Source organism: Bos taurus, chromosome 29, assembly GCF_002263795.3.
Source record: "Bos taurus isolate L1 Dominette 01449 registration number 42190680 breed Hereford chromosome 29, ARS-UCD2.0, whole genome shotgun sequence".
NCBI classification, from domain to species: Eukaryota; Metazoa; Chordata; class Mammalia; order Artiodactyla; family Bovidae; genus Bos; species Bos taurus.
In genome coordinates, this window is record NC_037356.1 from 5,933,997 (window position 1) to 5,959,353 (window position 25,357).

Here is a 25,357-nt window from a genome sequence, read left to right on the forward strand (position 1 = left end):
CAGGGAAGTCCTGGTAAAAGCAAATTGTATACAATATTAAAAAGTGATGAGTTCTATAGAGAAAAAAAATTTAAGTTTAAATATAGTAAGCAAACAGACCTTGTATTCAGTTGTGTGCAATTTCCAAAAAAAAAAAAAAAAAATGAAGAAAGCTTATTGAGAAAGTGACACTTGAATCTTTACTTCAGGAAAAGGATTACTTTTAGCTATTATTTTTCTTCCCAAGATCGATGCAAGATCAACAAACTATTGATGATAGCACTGTATGTCTGGTTTATAATCATTAGCCTTCTCTAGAGCACACTTTTATTCCAACTGTGAATACATAGCCATTAACCAATTTGGTTCCAGTGAATTCTGTTTAGCATAAATGTTCTACTTGAAATTTATTCATATATAATATCACCAACTCTGGGAAAACTGACTACTTCTTTAAATGCCTGTAAATTGTAGCTACCTTTTAATCTGCACATCTCACAGAACAAATTGGGATGGAGAAGGGACAGGAGAAGAAATTAGTTTGAAAATGACAGAAAACTTTGAAAATGAAAACAAGTGTAGGCAGACAGGTCCTCTTGGCACTTCACAAATGCAAGCTGTCATTGCTAGTTAGAAAAAATCTTTGTTTTCAGACAATGACCTTCTTGTAAAATTTACACTGCACAATTGTTCTATAACTGGAAATAATTAACAATGTTGCACTGTTAGAATTTTCCATTTCTTTCAAGCTTCCATCTTCCTGTTCTTGTTAATAGAGACAGAACTGGGACATAAGATCAATGGTTTTCAAAGCATGGTTCCTGAACCCAGAGTCAATACCATCTAGGACCTTACCAGAAACAAACTCTCAGGCTTCACCCAAGATCTAGTGAAATTTAGGGGGTGTGAATCAGAATCTGTGTTTTATAAGCCCTCTAGATTATTGTGATACAAGCTAAGTTCAAGAACCACTGAATTAAACTATAATTACAGACATTGTTGAATTGCTAATATAAATAACCTAAAGCAAAACTTCCCTGATAGCTCAGTTGGTAAAGAACACGCCTGCAATGCAGGAGTCCCCAGTTCAATTCCTGGTTTGGGAAGATCCTCTGGAGAAGGGATAGGCTACCCATTCCCATATTCTTGAGCTTCCCTTGTGGGTCAGCTGGTAAAGAACCCCCTTGCAATGTGGGAGACCTGGGTTTGATCCCTGGGTTGGGAAAACCCCATGGAGAAGAGAAAGGCTACCCTGTCCAGTATTCTGGCCTGGAGAATTCCATGGACTGTATAGACCATGGGGTCGCAAAGAGTCAGACACGACCAAGCCACTTTCATTTTCAGAGGATTCAGATGTAGATCCACAGACGGTGTGTGCTTAGTCACTTAGTTAAGACCAGGATCCTCTGTCCATAGAGATTCTCCAGGCAAGAATACTGGAGTGGGTAGCCTGTCCCTTCTCCAAGGCAACTTCTCACCCAGGAATCGAACCAGGGTCTACTGCATTGCAGGCAGATTCTTTACCAGCTGAGCTACCCAAGATCCATAGACGCTTATGGTGAAACATCCTAAGAACACATACAGACATACATAATTAAAAAACAAATACATGAGAATCCCATGTATTTTCCAGCCTTGCATTAATATAGAAAGTTTAAATCTACTTGAAAGAAATGAGTTAATCATCTCTATAATATAATTTTCTTATGAGTAAAATAATTCTGTCATAACTGGACAGTTGCATTTCAAAGAATCAAACTGGACCACTTTCTCATACCATTAAAAAAAATAAATCCAAAACAGATTAAAGAGTTAAATGTAAGACCTGAAATCATAAAATATCTAGAAGAAAACATAGGTAGCCCACTCTTTGACATCTGTCTTAGCAATGTATTTTTTTGGATAGGTCTCCTCAGGCAAGGGAAACAACAGCAAAAGTAAACAAATGGGACGACCTCAAACTAAAAAAGTTTTGCACAACAAAGGGAACTAACTCTCAATATAACTAAAAGGCTGTCTACTGAATGGGAAAATGTATTTGCAAATGATACATCTGATAAGAGGCTAATATCCAAAATATACAAAGAATATAAACAAACAAACAATCCGACTGAAAAAATGGGTAGAAAATGGAATAGTCATTTTTCCAAAGAAGACATACAGATAGCCAACAGGCACATGAAAAAATGTTTAACATCATTAACCATCACGGAAATGAAAACTAAAACCACAACGAGGGACCTAAGTTCGCAAGCAGTCCAGTGGTTAACACGCTATGGTCCCATTGAAGGGGCACAGGTGTGGTCCCTGGTCAGGGGGGAGCTAAGATCCCACATGTTGTGAGGCACAGCCAAAAAAAGAAAAAAAACACAGTGAGATATCACCTTACATCTATCAGAATGGCTATCACCAAAATGACAACAAATAACATGATGGTGAGGATGCAGAGAAAAGGGAACACTCTGGCACAGTTGCTGGGCTTCCCAGGTGGCTCCATGGTAAAGAATCTGCCTGCCACTGCAGGAAATGCAAGAAAAGATCCCTGGATCAGGAAGATCCCTTGGAGGAGGAAATGGTAACCCTCTCCAGTATTCTTGCCTGGAAAATCCCATGGACAAAGAAGCTTGGCGGGTTATAGTCCATAGGGCTGCCAAGAGTCGGCCACAACTGAGCACACACACACACTGGCATGGGCAGTCGCTATGGAAAACAGCATGGTGGTTCCCTCCAAAATTAAAAATAGAACTGCCATACAGTGCAGGAATTCCACTCTTGGGGCATATCCAATCCTGATATTTATCAGAAAACAAAAACACCAATTCAAAAAGACACATGCAACCCTATGTTCACTGCATCATCATTTATAATAGTCAAAAAATGGAAGCAACTTAAACTCCCATCAAAGAAGATAGATAAAGAAGATGTGGAAAATATAATATAATCTACAATGCAGTATTACTCAGCCATAAGAAGAATGAAATCGTTTCATTTGCATCAACACAGATGGACCTAGAGGGTATTCACCTGAGTGAAATAAGTCAGAATAAGAAAGACAAATACCTGATGACTTGACGTACATGTGGAATCTAAAAAACACATGAATAAACAAAGCAAAACAGTGACAGTCATAGATACAGAGGGCAAGCTGGTAGTTGCCAAAGGGGAGGGAGTGAAAGGATGAGAGAAATACGTGAGGGAGATTGAGAAGTATAAACTTCCAGGTACAAAATAAAGAAACAGGTATGAAATGTACTATCTGGAGACTATAATCAGTAACTATTAATACATCATATCTTTGTGTAGTGACAGATGGTAACTAGACTCATTGTGGTGATCATTTTGAAATATACAAAAATAATGAATCATGTTGCATAACTGAAACTAATAGAGTGTTATGGGTCAACTGTACTTCAAAAACAAAGGCATAGAGATCAGATCTGTGGTTACCAGAGATGGAGGGTGAGGGGTAGTGGGTACTGGAGAAAGGCAGTCCACGTGTATAAACTTCCAGTTAAAAGATAAGTAAGTACTAGACTTGAAATGTACAACACGGTAAATAAAATTAATTCTGCTGTATCTTATATAGGAAAGTTATCAAGAGAATAAATCCTAAGAGTTTTAATCACAAGAAAAAAAATTTTTTTTATATTTCTTTGTATCTTTATCACTAAATTTATTGTCATAATTTTGTCATGATGTATGTAAAGTCAAATCATTATGTTGTATATCTTAAGCTCGTACAGTTATTCTTGTTTAGTTGCTGAGTCGTGTCTGACTCTTGTCACCCTGTGGAGTGTAGCCCACCAGGCTCCTCTGTCCATAGGATTCTCCAGGCAAGAATACTGGAGTGGGTTGCCACTTTCTTCTGCAGGGGATCTTCCTGATACAGGGATCGAGCCCATGTCTTCTGCACTGCAGGCAAATTTTTCACTACTGAGCCACAAGGGAAGCCCCAAACTTATAGTCTTATTGAGATACCAATTATATCTCAGTAAAACTAGAACATTCAGAAAACTAAGATTATGGCATCTGGTCCCATCACTTCACAGGAAATAGATGGGGAAACAGTGGAAACAGTGTCAGACTTTATATTTGGGATCCAAAATCACTGCAGATGGTGACTGCAGCCATGAAATTAAAAGATGCCTACTCCTTGGAAGGAAAGTTACAACCAACCTAGATAGCATATTCAAAAGCAGAGACATTATTTTGCCAACAAAGGTCCGTCTAGTCAAGGCTATGGTTTTTCCAGTGGTCATGTATGAATGTGAGAGTTGGACTGTGAAGAAAGCTGAGCGCCGAAGAATTAATGCTTTTGAACTGTGGTGTTCGAGAAGACTCTTGAGAGTCCCTTGGACTTCAAGGAGATCCAGCCAGTCCATTCTAAAGGAGATAGTCCTGGGTGTTCTTTGGAAGGAATGATGCTAAAGCTGAAACTCCAGTACTTTGGCCACCTCATGTGAAGACTTTACTCATTGGAAAAGACCCTGATGCTGGGAGGGATTGGGGGCAGGAGGAGAAGGGAACGACAGAGGATGAGATAGCTGGATGGCATCACCTACTCGATGGACATGAGTTTGGGTGAACTCCAGGAATTGGTGATGGACAGGGAGGCCTGGCGTGCTGCAATTCATGGGGTCGCAAAGAGTTGGACATGACTGAGCGACTGAACTCAACTGAAAACTAGAAGAAAACAAATGAAAAAACAAAAAGAAACAAAAAACAATGTACAAAACTAATTGGGGAATTTTCACTGGTTATAGAGTAAACCTACAAACTGAGCGCTTATCTTATAAAACTCTGTCTTCCCAGCCAGAAACATGATCTTCTTCATACATAATACTGTCACTGCTCAAAAAATTTCACTGTTCTTCAACCAGTCACACTCATTTAATAATTTTTACAATTCATTTTATATTTGAGGGCTATTTTAAACTACATATTTGTTATATTTTCTGCTATTACATATAATTTGTCCTTATATTTAATTGGTAATATCATGGCTATTTTTAAATAAAGAGCTATTAGTATTTTGGGGATATTCTGACTGTATCACTGTAAATAAAGAATGAGGAAATTAAGAAAGACCCAAAGTGTGAAAATATAAAGAGAACACTGGATAATGTCACAATAAAAGAATTCTCTTCAGTAAAAAGCATTATAGACAACATGAACAAATATGAATAAAATTAGAAGATGTTTGCAATATTTAAACCAATATGGGATGAATAACTAAAATATTTAAGAAACCACTGAAGTTAGTAAGAAAATGGCCAGAAATTCAACAGGAAAAGATGGCTGGTAATCATTTCACAGCATAAAAAAAAAAAAAAAAAAGAATAGCTAACAAATAAGTATGCTTAGATATCTATGATCTCATTTTTAATCAAAAATGTGAATCAAAATAAATTAAAACAACAGTAACACAATCCAGTTCAGTTAAGTTGCTCAGTCGTGCCTAACATTTTGTGACCCAAAGGACTGCAGCACACCAGGCTTCCCCTTCTATCACCAACTCCTGCAGCTTGCTCAAACTCATGTCCACCGAGTCAGTGATGTCATCCAACCATCTCATCCTCTGTTGTCCCCTTCTCCTCCTGCCCTCAATCTTTCCCAGCATCAGGGTCTTTTCCAATGAGTCAGTTCTTCACATTAGGTGGCCAAAGTATTGGAGTTTCAGCTTCAGCATCAGTCCTTCCAATTAAAATTCAGGATTGACTTCCTTTAGGATTAACCATTTTGATCTCCTTAGTGTTCAAGGGACTCTCAAGGGTCATCTTCTCCAGCATCACAGTTTGAAATCATCAATTCTTTGGTGCTCAGCTTTCTTTATGGTCCAACTCTCACATCCATACATGACTACTGGAAAAACCATAGCTTTGACTATATGGACCTCTGTCGGAAAAGTGACATCTCTGCTTTTTAACATGCTGTCTAGGTTTGTCATAGCTTTTCTTCCAAGGAGCAAGCGTTTTTTAATTTCATAGCTACAGTCACCATTTGCAGTGATTTTGGAGCCCAAGAAAATAAAGTCTGTCACTGTTTCCATTGTTTCCCCATCTATTTGCCATGAAGTAACTGGACCAAATACAAAAACAGAATAGTTTTTCATTTTTCGAAAGTTGAGTTTGAAGCCAGCTTTTTCACTCTCCTCTTTGACCTTCATGAAGAGCTCTGTAGTTTCTCTTCACTTTCTGCCATAAGGGTGGTATCATCTGCATATTTGAAGTTATTGATGTTTCTCCCAGCAATCTTGATTCCAGCTTGTGCTTAATCCAGCCCAGCATTTCGCATGATGTACTCTGCAGAGAAGCTAAATAAGCAGGGTGGCAATATGGAGCTTTGACATAACTCCTTTCCTGATTTGGAACCAGTCCACTGTTCCATGTCCGGTTCTAAGTGTTGCTTCTTGACCTACATACAGATTTCTCAGGAGGCAGGTAAGGTGGTCTGGTATTTCCATGTCTTTCAGAATTTTCCACAGTGTTTTGTGATCCACAGAGTCAAAGGTTTTGGTGTAGTCAATGAAGCAGAAATAGATGTTTTTCTGGAACTCTCTTGCTTTTTCTATGACCCAACAGATTTTGGCAACTTGATCTCTGGTTCCTCTGCCTTTTCTAAACCCATTTTGAACATCTGGAAGTTCTCAGTTCACGTACTGTTGATGCCTGGCTTGGAGAATTTTGAGCATTACTTTACTAGCGTGTGAGATGAGTGCAATTGTGCAGTAGTTTGAACATTCTTTGGCATTGCCTTTCTTTGTGATTGGAATGAAAACTGACCTTTTCCAGTCCTGTGGCCACTGCTGAGTTTTCCTAATCTGCTGGCAATTGAGTCCAGCACTTTAACAGCATCATCTTTTAGGATTTGAAATAGCTCAACTGGAATTCCATCACCTCCACTAGCTTTGTTCACAGAATCACAGAAAACTAACCAAACTAATCACATGGATAATAGCCTTGTCTAACTCAATGAAACTATGAGTCATGCCATGTAGGGCCACCCAAGATGAATGGGTCATGGTGGAGAGTTCTGACAAAACGTGGGCCACTGGAGAAGGAAATGGCAAACCACTTCAGTATTCTTGCCTTGAGAACCCCAAACTAACAAAACAACACAATTAGACAGGCAAAATTTAGAAAGTTATATAACCTCAATTGTTGATGAAAATGTGAGGGAAAAGGAACGCTCATATATAGTGTTGCAAAGAGTGATAAACGGCTGCAGTCTGAACACTGTGAAATGTAGCATTCCTTACAAACCGGCAATCCCACTACTTGTTTACTGTACACAGAGAAACCCTTGCAAGCCCACACAGGGACATGTATGAGCACAAGCTCTCCAACACTGTTTGTGGTAATTCAGATTTAGAGGCAAACCACATGTTTGCCACTGAGAGAATGGATAAGCTACATGTGGTGTGCACATAACATGGGGTACTCTGCAAGAGTAAAAAGTAATGAACCACTCTGACATAAAATAGATTTTTAAAAAATAGCTAATTGAAAATAGTCATAGACCAAGACCTAAGATATATTATTTGCATATATTCAAAATATACCAATCACTAATAAGCCCATGTTTTTATAAGAATATATACATTCCTAAAAGTATAAATACATTACAGATGATGGCAGGGTATAGGGGATGTGGAGATAAGGAATGAGATTGAAAATAAGGATAAAAGATGAAAGGAAAGAAATTAAATTAGGAATCTTACATGGACCCATGATGGTAATGTGCCTTACCCAGAAGATAAAGTCTATTTAACTCTAGACACCTGAGATCTAAAATATATTATCTCTTCATTCCCAGTTTTTATATCCTTTATTTCTATGTCATGTCAATTACGAAGTAACTACAATGACTGAAAGGAACCTATTTATGTACAAATTTGGGGGAGAATTTTTCTAATATTGTGCCATTAACTATGATGTTAACTATTCATTTAAAACAAATTTCATACAACTGTAGAAAATACTCTAAACCTGTGAGAGTTTTTAAATATAAGTTAATCAAATGCATTAGAAAATAATAAAAAAGAGTATGTTTTTAAACTTTACATATTAAAAAATATAGCATTGCCTAATATTAAATCATAGGTTTAATAATTAATTAAAAACATAGGTTTATTGCCTATGTTTTTACAATAAACATTGACTGACTGGTGAAGTGTTTTAGTCGCTCAGTTGTGTCTGACTCTGCAACCCCTTTGACTGTAGCCTGGCAGGCTCTTCCGTCCATGAGATTTTCCACGTAAGAACACTGGAGTGGGCTGCTATTTCCTTGGAGCTTTAAATATCAATTCAGTTCTAAATGTAAATTTTTTACTAGGGATGTTTCTGATAATAGTCAAGTGTTTATCTCTCTATTGAGTGATACTTACTTCAATATTCCAACTTCTTGGAATATCCTAGGTACCTCACACCCTATATGTCCAAAACTGAACCTGCGGCTGCTAACACTTCAGTCGTGTCCGACTCTGTGCGACCCCATAGACGGCAGCCCACCAGGCTCCCCCATCCCTGGGATTCTCCAGGCAAGAACACTGGAGTGGGTTGCCCTTTCCTTCTCCAATGCATGAAAGTGAAAAGTGAAAGTGAAGTCGCTCAGTCCTGTTCGACTCTTAGCGACCCCATGGACTGCAGCCTACCAGGCTCCTCTGTCCATGGGATTTTCCAGGTAAGAGTACTGGAGTAGGTTACCATTGCCTTCTCCGAAAGCTGAATCTACCTGATGTCAAATACTATAGCAGGAGAGGTAACATTTTAAAAGACATTAATAAATTATATTCAACTCTTTCAAGTTTAGCTTTCTTATAAAAAACAAAGTACTATCCAAGAATCTAGGGATCTACTGTGAAAACTCAGATAATACACATGCACACTGCCTTATTAAGTAAACCATACAAATTTTCTAAAAAGGATGTCTGTATTCTTCATTTGAAAATGGCAACAATTTCAAATTCTCATTCAGGTTCTTTATAAAATCAATCCACGTCTTACAAAGGTAGCAAAATATGTAGTATTTCCATATAGTAGAAATTAATTGGCAATAAAAAAAAGAACAATCCATGGATAAGTGCAAAACATGTGAATTTTCACAGGTCCTATACTCACAAATGCTATCGATTCCATTTATATGAATTTCTAGTATAGGCAAAACGAATCAAAGGTGGCCAAAAAAAAAAACCACGGAGAATGAGAATGACTGCCTTGGGAGCGTGTGGGGCTGACTGAGAAGGGGCTTAGAAGTACATTCTGAAGTGACAGTAATATTTTATGTGTAGATGGTGCTTTAATTACATAGGTGAATGCATTTGTCAAATAAATGTTCACTTTGGATATCCCCATCTCAGTGTGGTAAATTTTATCCTAAAAAACACTATGAACTCAAAATGTATATTCCTTCTTATTACTAAGACATTCTATTTCTTAAATGTAGAAAAAGATAAATTTGGATTACATCAAAAACCGCCACAATATCCCTTTAATTACCGCCTGCATATACAAGGAAGTTCTGTTTGTTATTTTTATCATATGCATTTTTACCTCTGGCATTCCTTGTGGAGAAAAGGCACTAAAGGGTGGCACAACGTCTGAGACATTTTCATATCCTGGAGGAGGCGGTTCAAATAACGATGTGTTGAAAATCTAGAGAAGCAAAGCATAATAATTAGAATCAAATCAGGTAAAGCTTAATTACTACTATCCAACAAATAAATGTGTATCATCTCTTTCGCCAGGAGAGGGTTAATCAAGATTTCTGTATTTTAAAGATGCAAATCAAAGAGCCAGACCTCTGCTAGACGCTGTGAGGAGTTCAAGAGGTGAATAAACTACAGACCCTCAGAGGGTCTACAAGCAGCAGCTTTTGATTTAGAAGGAAAAGTTCACTTTCCAAATAAAAAAATAACATCATGTAGTATTATCAGTTGGAGAAGGCAATGGCAACCCATCCAGTACTCTTGCCTGGAAAATCCTATGGACAGGGGAGCCTGGTAGGCTGCAGTCCATGGGGTTATGAAGAGTCAGACACGACTGAGCGACTTCACTTTCCCTTTCCACTTTCATGCATTGGAGAAGGAAATGGCAACCCACTCCAGTGTTCTTGCCTGGAGAATCCCAGGGACGGGGGAGCCTGGTGGGCTGCCATCTATGGGGTCGCACAGAGTCGGACACGACTGAAGCGACTTAGCAGCAGCAGCAGCAGCAGCAGTGTTATTACTCACTTATAAAAATGTTAAGCTAATTACTTATAAACAAATTAAAGGTTAAATTCAATTCTAACCAAACATAATTTTTCAAGTGTATCACTGACACTGTTAAGTGGGAATTAATATTATTTTACTTTCCTAACTACTAAAAAAAATAAAATTAATAAAATTAACCATTACCCCACCCCCAAAAAAGAAGAAAATAAAAAAAAAAAGAGAGAGAAAAGGAACATTAGGGGGAAAAAGTAAAAGTAAAATTCATATAAGTAGTATTACTGTAAGTCAGTATAACAAATTTTTTTTTAATTTTTAAAAAAAGCTTAGTATGTCAGACTAGATAAATTCAACTGTGTACCATTTTACAAGAAGTTACCTAAACATATGATCACAGTAAGTCTGAAAGTAACAATGCAGAAAAAGAAACACTAAACAAATACTGTTTATATCTAATGGAAGAGCTCCAAACTACAGGAATCAACAGAATTCAAAATGGAAATAAAAATAATTCATCATTATGGTTAGAAAATCTAATATTCCTTTCCCAGTAATTAATAAAAATAGACAAAATGAGAGCACATCAAGGATAAAGGATATTTTAGCCAAACAATTAACAAATTTTAACTAATAAGCAAATATAAAATTATTAAACTCAACAACTGAAAATATTTTTTTCAAATAACAAGAGAACATTTATAAAAATTGATGACATAATAGACTAAAGAAATGACTGCAAAGGATTAGTGTCATACAAATTGCAATTATTTGATCACAATGTAGTTAATTTAGAAAATCAGATCTTGTGAGATCTAGTTGAAGTAGTTCTTAGAAGGAAATGTATGGTTTTAAATACTCATATTAAAAAAGAATAAAGGTCCAACATCAATAAATCAAGTATTCAATTGAAAATTTACAAAGAACAGCAAAATAGAGACTAGGAAGGTAAGAGGGGAACTTAAGAAAAAAAAGTAATACAAATAAATAATATTAGGAGTAGAAAAACAGGCTTATCTATAGATCTTGCAAAAAAGATAGTAAGAAAATTCTAGGAAGAACTATGCCAATAATTGAAAACTTAGATGACATGGAACAATGGATTTAAAAAAAATTAAAACTGACAGAACAGTGCATTTTAAATGAATCTAAATAGTCCCATAACAAAAAAGAAATTGAATCAGTAGCTTAAAATCTTCCATAAAACAAAGTATCAAAACCAAGTAGTTTTCCTTTGATCTGAAATACTAAAAGATTTTTTAAATACAATACAACCTATTTCAGAGATTAAAAACTCATTTTATAAGGCAAGTATAATCTAGAAATTATAATCGAATAAGCATATTGCAGAAATACAGGCCAAACATGTTATCAATATAATAAATGTATACATATATGAGTTGAAAACTCTACTACATACTAATATTATACATTTCAAAAATGTAAACTAATCTAATATTACATCATTCATTATAATTATCATTATGAAAAAGAAAACATATGCTCATCTCAAAAGTTATCTAGAAAAAGAAAAAATTTCTGATAAAATTCAATATAAATTCATGACAAAAAAGTCTTAGTGAACTTGAAAAGTGAATTAGTGCATGCTGTGCTAAGTCGATCGAGTTGTCTCCAATCTCTGTGATCCCAGGGGCAGAAGAGCATACTGGAGTGGGTTCCCATGCCCTCCTCCAGGGGATCTTCCCAACCCAGGGATCGAACCCACGTCTCTTATGTCTCCTGCATTGGAAAGTGGGTTGTTTACCACTAGTGCCACCTGGAAAGCCCTGAATTAAGGTAACCTGACATAAATATCAAAATTAAGGTGAAACATTAAAGACATTCAAGTCAAGGACACCTGCTGTCTTCACTTCCTTTCAATATTAAACTGTAGGTCCTGGCCAGTGCAGTAATTTAAAGGTGCTGGGAGATGGAGAGAGAATCTGGGCTGACACTATACTAAAGCACCAGCTACCTACTTCAGGTGCTGACAGAACCTAAAATGAAACCAAATCAACTACTACTCTTCAAAAATTCCCACATCTTCCATTTTTCCTGTTATTTTTCTCTGTAATAGAGAACAAACTGAACTGAATCACTGGGGAAAATTCTAAGCAAAACTATACTAAAGTGCAATAAAAATCCACCTTGAGAAAAAGTCATCTCATCAGCAAGTCTTTCAGTCAAGGGAGTATTCAAGCTGGTCTCACTTGATTTGCCTTTATGGCAACCTTCAATTTTACAGCATCACTGAGCAGGTGGACTTCACATCCAGTTTATGAGTTGTTCCAACAACTGGGAAAAGTTTCTTATGGTCAAGGAAATGACTCTTCTGGGTGACTTCACAAAGACAGACAATACACCAGTGAGCAATGTTCACTATCCAACATTCACTAACATAGCCTCAAACTATGTATTCTGAGTATAAGTAAAATAATTTTGGTTTACAAATTTTTATTTAACTTTTGCAACATAAAAAGGCAACATATATATATATATATATATATATATAGTTCAATCTATATGGCACATTGTCCCTACATAAATAAAGAGAAAATAATGCATAATATGTATTGAAAACATTTCTGGTAGAATCTATAAAATATTAATCATATTTGTTGTCTGTGGGAAGGAGAACATGTCTGTGCCATGCGGGACAGTAAAGTTCGCAGTTTACCTAGCTTAGCTATGAACGGTCAGTCACATTAATTGATCTGGGAGATGGGGACCCAGTAAGAGAGTATCTGTAGTTGGGGCAGAGGGGTGAGAATAGAGCTGAACTGTCACAAGGTCAAAAGAAAATGCCTGAATCTGAAACGCAAGCACTACAAGCACAACATTTAAAGAAACAGAGGTATATATCAAAAGAAATCAACTCAGGGCTGAACAGTGATTCCCTCAGGGAAGAGGGAAATAGGGAAGAAGCAAGGCCCTTTGAAGAACTGTGTGAATATTTATGTGCAGGTATAACTGGATAAAAACAAAACTGAATTAATGATATAACTTTCAAAAAAGTTAATAAGCTTTTGGCAGCTAACCCCATTCAGGAAAACCTCCAAAATGAAACTTCTAATTATATGTTTATGTTATGGGACAGGCCTTAGAAATTTCATAAATACTTATAATAGGAAAAACAAATAATGAAATGGAATAAAAGCAAAGGTAGGGATGAAACTGGGAAGTGAAGAGGAAGAAAAGAGAAGAAAGTTTGTTATTTTCCTCATTGTATACAATCACCAAACTTGAGAAATCAAATTTGGTTTAATGCATTTTTTTAACCTTGTATTTTTTTAACCTTAATATACTTTTTTTAATTTTACAGTATAGTTTTGGTTTCTGCCATACAACAATGCAAATCAGTCTTAATTATACATACACGTCATCACAGAGCACCAGACTGCGCTCCCTGTGCTACACAGGGACTTCTCACCAGCTGTCCATCTTAAACCAATAGTGTACATATGTTGATGCTACTTTCTCCATCCGTCTCACTCTCTCCCTCCCCCACTGTTTCCACGTATTTTTTAATATTACTGGCACTTTACTATGTGATCAAATACTCTTCCTAAATATACTTTTAAAGACTCTTTAATAATTATATAGATAATGTCACCACTTATAAAGGCTACGGAATTTTATGGAGTATATTGGTATTCCCCATACCAACCTTAAAAATATTTTTATAATTGTGAAATGGTTTGACAGTATTTTTAAAAGTTAAACTGTATTAACTATTATAATTTAAAAAGAGTGAATATGTAAAGTTTCAACTCATATTAGGAAATTTACCATGGGATTGTATCACTGACTACAAAATAGCATATTAATCATTAAGAAGAGGCTGATTCATTAGTCAATAAGAGGAGGTGATTAAAAATTTGTATGTACAAAAATCACACGATATTTTGTGCTGACCAATCAAACTGGATACATTTGAATCTATATGCAATTTAGAAGCTCCAGCGAAGGGGACTCAAGAAAGCTATCTAGAGGAAAAGGGCTATTTTAGATATGGATATGGTAGCTCTAAGGCAAATACTGATGAATATATGAGTTATATTTTATGAGTTTTCATATTGAATATACATCATGATATGAAATATCTCAACTACTTGTATCATCTTCTTTTCCAATTATGTGCCCTTACTAGCAAAGAAGATTGTGAATTTTTAGCATAGATGTAATTCTCGAGTGTTTCTCTCCAAACTCTCTTCTTTCCAAATGCCCACACCCAAGTTCTGGGTACACAGCTGAATACATGATCAAAGGAAATATAATCATGAATTACCAATAAAAACCTACTGGCTCAAAAAACACATCTCTCAATTTCCTAGCATCCTCAAATTGATGCATGATCTTTTATCATCTGAACCAATCAAAAGTGTATCTAATTTAGCCATAGTTTACTAACATATCATATTTTGTTAGTGAACAATAGTTAAAAAGAAGAAAATAGCAACTGTCATCAAGCATCAATTTCTCAGAATCTTTTCAACACCACGTTATATTCAAACATCATTAAGAAAGAGTTGGCACCAATAGTAAGATCATTAAAGGCATCATTCACAAGTGTCAATACTAATTTCTATCAGCGTTTGGAGATGGCACAGGGCATTCTTTTACAGAAGGCATTTCAAAACAGAAGATGGGGGAGCTTATTTTTTCTTTATTTTTACCTCATTTCCATCTTCATCAATTATTGAGATGTAGTTGGGAACAGTCTCATTTGGATAGGACAACAGGACATCATAATGGGCTAACTCAACAGAATCCAGGCCAAATTCTTTCCACTGAGCTTGAATTTCCTTTGCAAGCTGGAAGTTTTGTTCTGTTCCAGCTAAATGCGGTATCCGTGTAAAATTACTGTTGAACAAAAATTGAAAGTAGTTAGAAATTGTTTAGTCAGCCTTTGTCTTAAGTCAACAACCAAATAAAGCAGATTTACATTTTAAAAAAATACTTTTAAATGCTACACCTTAAAAAAGCAAAGTGGTACCATTATGACATCAAATAGATTTTAAAGTGTTTTAAAATCTTCATGTTATAATTTGTACTCATTCAAGAGAAAAATCAGAAAAACTGATCCTCATAGAGAATTGATATGTGTACACCTGTAGAGGATCTCTCCATATTAGATGAGGAAAGTGTTCTATTCTTTCCTTAAGACTCAGGCATATTTGAACTTTCATGGAATTATCTATTTATTTCACCTTGTAAAATATAATTGGAAAGTAAAAAATATTTTCAGCCAAAGATCAAGCTGTGACATTCCAAGAACAACTGATAATCACATTTATTTTAAAATAATGAACATTATAGCAAAGCGAGAAAACTTTTGGTTAGCAGCCATTTTAAATTGTCTTCTTTAAGAAGTAATTTGGACATATTTACACAAGCTCAAACTGAATCGCTTGTATTCCAATCACCATGCATTCTAAGTATAATACTAAAAATCAACAATGAGAATTAGTCTGACCAAGAATATCTTTAACAAATAACAAACCATGTGGCTAAAATTTTAGGTACCACAAATATTTTCAAGAATAGACTAATTTCTCATTTAGTATGTGTAGATACTGGGGCTTTTGTTTTAAAGTTCTCTTTCTTGGAAATTTGTTGTTTCCTTGAAGATTCAGTTCACTGTTATTTTCAATTTAAATCGTTTCAAGAAAAAAAATCCCATATGACAAAGCATCATGTGCATGAAACGACATTTATTCATTTCTAGCTTATAAATGTCTTGAGCTTCATGAATTTCTCATTCTAATTATGTAGGTTTTTCTAAACTCAATCTACTTCCATTCTTACAGTGATTTAAAAAAAAAAAAAACAATGAATAACGAACATATAGTCATCCTAATTTCAAGTGCTGAATCCCTTAAAAAAAACTAAGGGAGGAAGGGGAGTCCTGGGATTAATTTTATAATTAGAGTAAAATCATTTAAATTGTTATTTACAAAAACAGTATTACAATTCTCATTCAATAAATATTTAGAAGTTTAAAACCCTACACAGGATTTCTAATGTGTATTTGCAAAATAAAGTAATGAAAAGAACACAATTTTAAGAGGCAGCTGAGGCATCTATGCATTTCCTCATCGACCTGGAAAGAAAACATTACACAGCCAACATGTTGCTATTTTATTCCTTATTACACAAATCCAAACTGTAACATAACTAAAATAGATGCAAAGTTTGCAAATTTCCTGAAGTCATAGCTATAACTCTATTCTTACATGAAAGAATTGTTATGAGAGGCTTGATCCTGCCCACACAGACACACACACAGGAGATCATTATCAGACTTTATTATCGAAATGACTCCCCTAAAACTAAATTCCCCTGCCAAATTCATGATGAACCTCTCTATCCAAAAAACTTTATTCCTTTTTCACATTTGGTCTCTATTCCTGTCAGCATTAAGGAGTGTCAAAGAAAAAGGCGGATTGAAATCAAGCAGTACCTCCAAGGGCCCTCCCAGATACAAAAGCCCCACAGTGCCCCCCGTTTATATTTTGTAGTAAAAGGCTTTAATCTCCTAGGCCTTCCCTGAGTTCCAAAGAGCAGACACAAGCAATTACCATTATGGAAGTGAGTGAATACAGAAATAAAGGAACAGTGGTAAAGCAAGAAAAGTAATGATAATTTAAACAATATAACAATCTGATACATATCTTTGAGCTGTTCTGCAGAAACTGAGAACCCCACATAGCTGGAGTATGGTGACTACGTGCTGACCACAAGGACGTAGACCTGAGACTACTTAGAACCACAAAGTTGATGATTTAGATTTCTGAAACATCATCTGGTTACCTCATCACCAACCAATCAGAAGAAAGTCCATGAGCTGCAACCAGCTTCTCAAATGTTGTCTTTAAAAACCCTCCCCTTGAAAGCCATCTATGATTTCCCGTCATTTGAGTTTGAGGTGTCTGTTCTCTCTATTTGGCACCCTATAATAAACACCGTACTTCTTCACCTCAACCCAGCGTCAGTAGATTGCAGCAGGCTAGCAGACCCAAGTTTCATCAGGTAACTTGATGAGTGAAATTCCTGGTAAAAGTTTTGTTGTTATCAATCGACATACAACAAGCATGCTATGATCAGCGTTAGAATCGATTCATTTGAAGAAAAGTTGATCCTAAAAATGACGAGTAGGAAAAAAGATGTGTTTCCAAGGATAAATAAAATCAATTGCCACAAAATCGGTGTCCTACAGGTTTTGCCACAGTCTTGTTGTATGATCCTGGCCATGTCTTAAATTTCTCATTCGTTGTGACTGCTTAGTGGCTTAGTCATGTCTGACTCTTTAAGATCCCCATGGACTGTAGCCCACCAGGCTCCTCTGTCCATGGGATTCTCTAGGCAAGAATACTGGAATCGGTTGCCATTTCTTCCTCCAGGGGATCTTCGCAACCCAGGGATGGAACCCGAGGCTCCAGTGTCTCCTGCATTGCAGATGACAGGATTATTGGCCCTCTGAGCCATCAGAGAAGCCCTCTCATTCATACAGAAGGAGAAAATTGCTACCTCACTAATACACAAAGATCTGAGGCTCAATGAGACAACTGGTAATAAACAGAAGTTTCTATTTTTTTGTTTTAATCAATTGAGAAGTGTGTCACAATTTCTTGACCTACTAGAATATCAAGTTATTTTTTAATTTATTTGAATAATTTATTAACTATCCAAAATAGCTAACATCGTGCATTTAAAAAATAGGCACATACATCTCTGTCTGGCTAAAAAACTTTAAATATGTCCTAAGTATCATTATGTCATCTCAATTAATAAAGGGAGCTATTGATGTACATTTTAATACACTACATTTGGTTTACGAATGAACAATGCTTAGAGACATTAGGTGACTTAAAGACAACCAGTGAAAGGTAGAACTGGTTTTCAAATGCAGATCAGTGAAATTCTAAAACATTCCTCTAAAATAACCTTGTCTTTCAGAAAGCGTGGAAGAAGAATGCAAAATAATGAACAAATCTGAGACTTTTACCAGGTGTTACAAAACAAAAGGAAAACACAGGACAACCTTGCACGCCAAGGGAGACCGAAAAGGCAGTCCCTCCTTAATCCTTCCAGTCAGAGTCCGGTAACTTCGAAACAGTAGAGAAACTTTAGCAGTAAAGCGAAGGGTTAGAAAAGGGGGAAAGACAGATCTGAGCCTTTAATGACCCCTGACCTAAGGGTATAAATAGACTGAACAGCTCCAATGGACAAATGGCAAACTGGAATTAGGGGGAGTTCAGGAGGCTTCTGGAGATTCTGTGGCCCTTGGAGGGGTGAGTGGGGGTTCTGTTCATCTCTTTTTGTGTTAATGGTGAAAATTCTTGAGTTCTAAATGATGCCAAGCAGGGCCCTGTGGGGTTTCAGGCATGGAGGCCTTTTTGTCCCCCACTTCTCTAGGCAAGACTCTACCTTCATGACCTTCCCTGAGTTCTAAAGGGCAGACTCAAACAGCTGCTAATTAAGAGAAATCACCTGAAATCACCTGAAATATGGTGAGATTAAAGGAACCAGAAAAACTCATCAAGTTTAGGAGACCCAACCACCTGAGACCCTGCATACATCCTAACCTTGTCAGTTGGCAGAAGAATGCTAATACCTCGATCCTTGTCACATAACCCTATCTGACTGTTTTAACCTCTTCCATTCTCCAGGGCTTCCCTGGTGGCTCAGATGGTAAAGAGTCCGCCTACAAGGCAGGAGACCTGGGTTCGATTCCTGGGTTGTGAAGATCCCCTGGAGGAGGAAATGGTTACCCACTCCAATATTCGTGCCTGGAGAATTCCCATGGACAGAGGATCCTGGCAGGTCATAGTCCATGGGGTCACAGAGTCGGACAGGACTGAGCGACTAACACTACACACTATACTATTCTCCAGGGAGAGGAGCACAGTTCTTGAGGTACTCCCCCTCTGCCTGCCAAAGAAATAAAGTCACTCTTTCCTCCCCCATAACTGTCTCCATATTTCTGTTCATCACTGCTACACAGAGAGCCAAGATTTTGGCAGTATAAACAGAAGATCTTGGTCAAGGCCATGGAGAATAAGCAAAAAGCTGAGGGCCCAGAAAGTGAGAAGATATTCATTTTTCTTCTTTGCTGGTCACTCCACATCACAGAGGATGAGATGGTTGGATGGCATCATTGACTCAATGGACATAAGTTTGAGCAAATTCTGGGAGATAGTGAAGGACAAGGAAGCCTGGCGTGCTGCTGTCTGTGGGGTCCGAAAGAGTCAGACACGACTTGGCAACTGAATAACAACAACCATGTCACAGGTCAGAAAAGGAAAAAGGAAGCAGAGGTAGCACCTGTCTAGGAGTGAAGATTATGTCTAGCCAGACTCCCACTTTCATTACATCTATTATATATAACTACAGAAAAAGACATGGAAGAGGCAGAAAAATTTCCACAAAAAAATTTTTTTAATTCCATATCTCCCACCAGAAATGGCCCTTATAAAGACTTGACAGATGCCCTAGCAAATTTTATTCATAGTTTTAATTTTAAAGACTATGTGTATATTCTCTCTGGTGTTAGTTGCCTCGTTATGTCCATCTCTTTGAGATCCCATGTACTGCAGCCCAACAGGCTCTTCTATCCATAAATTCTCTAGACAAGATACTGGAAAATGTAGTCATTCCCTTCTCCAGGGGATCTTCCCAACAAAGGGATCAAACCCAGGTCTGCTGCATTGCCTATCTATCTATCTGTTCACTTGCCTGTTTTTATATAAAATTATAACTTGCATTGGAGAAGGCAATGGCACCCCACTCCAGTACTCTTGCCTGGAAAATCCCATGGACGGAGGAGCCTGGTAGGCTGCAGTCCATGGGGTCGCTAAGAGTCGGACACAACTGAGTGACTTCACTTTCACTTTTCTCTTTCATGCACTGGAGAAGGAAATGGCAACCCACTCCAGTATACTTGCCTGGAGAATCCCAGGGATGACGGAGCCTGGTGGGCTGCCGTCTATGGGGTCGCACAGAATCGGACACAACTGAAGCGACTTAGCATAGCATAGCATAGCATAACTTGCATTCATAAAGGAATCCTTTAATCATTATCAGGACTTCAAGTATTTTGTTTTGAAAGAGTCTAAGTATTCCAATAAATTACTCAATAAAAGTGTTTTATTTTTAGTTGTCTTGAAAATACCTTTTAAATTTATTCATTTACTCTTTTTCTCCATACCAGGGATAGCTATTTCAGGAAATAGGCAGCAGGTTTTTACACTAGGTCACACATATGCTCTCTAATTTCATGCTCATCATAACAGTATCACTATTCCCATTTTACAGATGTGAAAATGAGAGCTCAGGAAGGTTACATATTCACTCAGTTATGTTAATATCAACAGGCAAAGATGGAATTTAAACTTGTCAATGTCTGACTTCAAAGTCCAAATTTATTCTTTTGACTTAAATACATTATCTTCCTCTAAAACAGGAGTCAGCAAACTATGTTTTAAGCTGGCTCTTTACAGGAAAAGTATGCTGATACCTGCTTTAAAACATCTATCATGATAAAGTTCAGCTGAGGGTAAGACTTTTTTTTTAAGTCAGTTTCTGTTTATGAAATAATGGGTCAAGCTTCTAAACAGAATAACAAAATTTTTCAACTTGATATAAACTTTGAAGTATCTGCTTACTACAAGAAGGTCTTGATGTTCTCTGCTTTCAACTCATCCAAAAACGCTTTCTTTACATTATGCTGTGGAATGTTAGTAGCTTCACTGGAGGACTTTATAAACCATCCTGCAAAAGACAAACAAATATAGGAATGGGGTATAAGATTACAGACAGAGCATATTTTTCCTTATTATTTTATTTATCATACGTAAAACACAAATTGTCCATGACCTCTGGCATTAACTGAGATTTCCTGAAGTTTTCTCTTGCCTACCTCCATCGGAAAAAAAATCATGCAGACAGACTTAATTACAAATCAGTCACAATATATTTTTAATCCAATTTCATTATGTATTGCTGTTATTCTAAGAAATGCTTTATGATATTAGCACTAAAATTAAATATACTAAAATTAAATATACTAATGGGGAAAAGGAAAGCCTAAAGGAGATCCACCTTCTTTCTCCTTCAAGCTTCTATCCCCAGTGACTACTCCTCTGCTGACCCAGAAGAAACATTTAGTAGATGTTTAATGAATTATGAATATATTTCACGTACATAAATCATTTCAAAGAGTTGAAGGCAATTCAGTCTTATAATCTGTTCTGGTTCTGACACTAAAACAAAGTGTGATAAAATATTCTGTGCTTCCAGTTGAAGGCAGGCTTGAGAAGTCCAACTTCAGAGAGCTACAATGAAACTGCAAGACACCCAACATCTCTGCAAGACAGAGGCTAGAGGCAACGGGCAGGCAGTTCGCCCAAGACCATGATCCGTTGTAGTTGGCTTCATGAAAGATGATATGATTTGTGCATAAATGGTTACCAAAACCACCCAGCTAGCTTTTATGGAGCTTTCCAATTATTAATCACATACATGCTACACACATGCATATATACATGTGTACTGAAATAAATGGTTGGCAGCAAATGGAAATACAGTTCCACCAGTATGTTTAAAAAAAAAAAAAAAGGGGACTTGGAAATGACTTTAAGATCAGGGCACACGGGGGATGAAATGCTTGAATAGAGATCTGAAAAATGAGTTGGATAAAGAGGATGGAGGCCTGTGGGAGGGAAGGAGCAGAGAATCCTAGGGAAAAATTAACATTAATAAAGAACGCACTCTGTGTAAGCCACTGTATGGGGCCAGGGCAACACTGGGTACACACTCAGTCGCTTCAGTCGTGTCTGACTCTTTACAGCCCCGTGGACTGTAGCCTGCCAGTCTCCTCTGTCCACGGGGTTCTCCAGGCAAGAATACTGGAGTGGGTTGCCATGCCCTCCTCCAGGAGATCTTCCCAATCCAGGGATTTAACATGAGTCTCCTGCATTGCAGGTTGGTTCTGTACCCACTGAGCCACCTGGGAAGCCCAAGGGCAACACTAAGAAGCACAAAATGCTTCTAAAAGACAGAAAAGACTTCCCTGGTGGTACGGTGGACGGGAATCCACTTGCCAACACAGGGGACACAAGCTGGATCCCTGGTTCAGGGAGACGGTACATGCCAGGGGCAACTAAGCCTCAGTGCCACAGCTGTTGAGCCTAGAGGCCAAGAGGTCCAACTATTGAGCCGTGTGACCCCCACTCCTGGCAACTAGAAAGCTCGAGCACAGCAAGACCCATCGTGGCCAAAAAAAAAAAAAAAAAAAAGACACGTAAGATCCTAATCTTCGTGCTAATCTTGCCGAGTGAATTTCCCACGTTTTCAGTTGAGACAATTGAAACTCAAGGTGGCCGGTGTCCTTAATGAGCACACTTATCTCACCTAAGCCTCACAGCAACCCTGATATCCACATTAGTTATGAGCACAACGTGGTTCAAAGGGCACAAAGCAAGCAAAAAGAGACTGAGTTCGAGCCAATCTAGCAGGTTTATTGGAGAAGGAAATGGCAGCCCACTCCAGTATTCTATGCTGGAGAATCCCATGGCAGGCTCCTCTGTCCATGGGGTTGCAAGACTCGAACATGACTTAGCGACTAAACTACTATTCCTAGCAAGTTTATGCCCTGGTCTTCTAAATCCCAGAAAGGGAGCCCAGAATTCATAGTATGGGTAAACTACCTGGGGATACCTTACACTAGTCTTGTGCATTAAAGTACAATTAGAAGCATCTCCTCCCCAGGAAAGAATAAAGTGCCAATTTACTACTCCCAGTAAGTTACAGCTATTGTTCTTATAAAGACTGACAAAAAAGGCTAAGAGATTTCCTCACTTGCTCAAGGTCAGGAAGAAGTTGCACAGTCTTTAAGAAAAATCTCAGCCTTGCTCCCTGATTACCTTGGAGAGTTGGGTTAGGTCTGCAAGTTAGTACACAGGGGAAAACTTGAAAGCACTGCTGTTAAAGTTCTGCTCAGGGCACTGACAATAAGGTCAGCCAGTTACTAACTGTTCCTCTATTACTTACTTCCAAAAAGAGAGAAAGGGGCTCCCGAGAGGCAATGCCCAGCGCTCTCCTCACTGTACACATGAAGCAGTCTCAGGCACAAGACTAGATAAAGACCCCAAAGAGGTAGGAGTCGTTTCTTACAAAGCTTCTTGGACGATCTAGCAAATGCCCCCCAGATCCTGCGGAAAGGTGCCAATTTCTCGCAGGCCTGCAGCCGGTGGAACTTTCTCAAGTTCAGTTTCAGGGTTTCTGCACTCTCCTGACCCTGGGTGCCTGTCCTACAGCAGCCCGTCCAGAACGCAAACGTGCACCGTCCCCGGCAACTAAGTCCCACCTAACTCGCGGGAGCTGGTCCGCACGCCCCCCAGCCCGATCCCCGCCCCGGAGCCCAGCAGCAGTATCCCCCGCGGCAGGGGGCCCCGGAGCCCCGCGGGCTGCGGGGCAGCCGGCCGGGCGGGGGCCGAGCATGGCGCGGACCCCCGTCCTGCCCCTCGTACCGAAGAGGAAGCCGAGGACGAAGAGGCCGGCGCCCAGCACCACGGCCCCCGCGCAGAGCCGGCGCGGACGGCGCCAGGCCACCGAGGCCGAGTCGGTTTCGTGAAGCGGGTTCCACATCACGGCGCGCGGCGGCGGGGCCTCCGGGACCGTGCGGCGGCACCGCTGCAGCCTCGTGGGCGGCTGGGCAAGGGCGCCTTCCCTCGCCCCGCGCGGATCAGCCGGGCCGCCGGGAGTGCGCTCCCCGCCCGGGCTCCGCGGATTCCGCCCCCGAGACTCAGTCCGCTGGACTCTCAACCAATCCGGGAGAGCGAGAGGCGGAGCCGTCCCGGAGCAAACCCCGACTCCGCGGAGAGGTGCTTAAAAAAGAGAAAAAGTTTGGCTTGAGGATTTCTAGCCCTTATTTTAAAATGAAAGGAAAGGGAGGAACAAAGGGAAGGAGGAAGCGGAGGACAAACGCTTCTCCTTTCTGCACTCCCAGGCCACAGTCCTATGGACAGAAAGAAAACTGCTTCGCGCGGAATTCAATGGAAGGGTCCTCTATTTTTTTTCTGTCTATGAAAATACATTTTCCAGGCTAGTTGGTAGACTAAATTATTTCTCAAGAACTTTTTCTCAGACCTGAGATCCCACTCGACTCTTTGCGACCCCGTAAACTGTATGGTCCACGGTATTCTCCAGGCCAGAATACTGGAGTGGGTACCCTGTCCCTTCTGCAGGGTATCTTCCCAACCCAGATATGGAACCGGAGTCTCCTGCATTGCAGGCGGATTCTTTACCAACTGAGCCATCACGGGAGCCCCATTAAATACTATTACAGCCCTGTAATTAGTTGGTGATGGACAGGGAGGCCTGGCGAGCTGCAATTCATGGGGTCGCAAAGAGTCGGACACGACTGAGCGACTGAACTGAACTGAAATGAATGAGGAAAATCGAGTAGAAAACGGTAGTGCCCTATTTTGGCACTGATTTGGATTCAGGGAGTAAATTTTGATGTCAATGTGAGTTACCGCTCTGCAGTTTTTCCTAGTGAAGATCACTGATATTAATAAACTATTAGGAAATTATTCCTGCCTTTACATTACAGAGCCATTTTTTTAAAGAAATGATACTGGTATTTGCTGAAGGCGGAGACTTTATCTCGTTTCATATCCCAGCTGCACTTGGCACTCTATTACGTTGTGGGCGTGAAAATCAGTCTTTGTTGAATTAACCTGGCAAGTCTGCCGCTATGTCGCGTCAGTCGTGTCTGACTGTGCTACATCGCACATAATTTTACCCTTGTTCAGATAAGATCAGTCGCTCAGTCGTATCCGACTCTTTGCGACCCCATGAATCGCAGCACCCCAGGCCTCCCTGTGTCCATCACCAACTCCCGGAGTTCACTGAGACTCACGTCCATCGGGTCAGTGATGCCATCCAGCCATCTCATCCTCTGTGGTCCCTTTCTCCTCCTGCCCCCAATCCCTCCCAGCATCAGAGTCTTTTCCAATGAGTCAACTCTTCGCACAAGGGGGCCAAAGTACTGGAATTTCAGCTTTAACATCATTCCTTCCAAAGAAATCCCAGGGCTGATCTCCTTCAGAATGGACTGTTTGGATCTCCTTGCAGTCCAAGGGACTCTCAAGAGTCTTCTCCAAC

The 25,357-nt window shown here is 38.8% G+C and overlaps 1 protein-coding gene across 2 annotated transcripts in view; it reads right to left on the bottom strand.

Moving 5' to 3' along the window:
* Window positions 1-23,953, bottom strand: part of FOLH1 (folate hydrolase 1) — a 72,692-nt gene extending 48,739 nt beyond the window's left edge. The window contains exons 1-4 of one of the 2 annotated variants that reach the window (XM_024987022.2): window positions 23,719-23,953; window positions 20,854-20,959; window positions 14,863-15,049; window positions 9,531-9,632 (exon numbers count right to left, since the gene is read on the bottom strand). In XM_024987022.2, coding sequence (XP_024842790.1) covers window positions 9,531-9,632; window positions 14,863-15,049; window positions 20,854-20,959; window positions 23,719-23,836 — 513 coding nt within the window. In that variant the 5' untranslated portion in view covers window positions 23,837-23,953. 2 annotated transcript variants of the gene reach the window in all.
* Window positions 23,954-25,357: the final 1,404 nt, after the last annotated feature.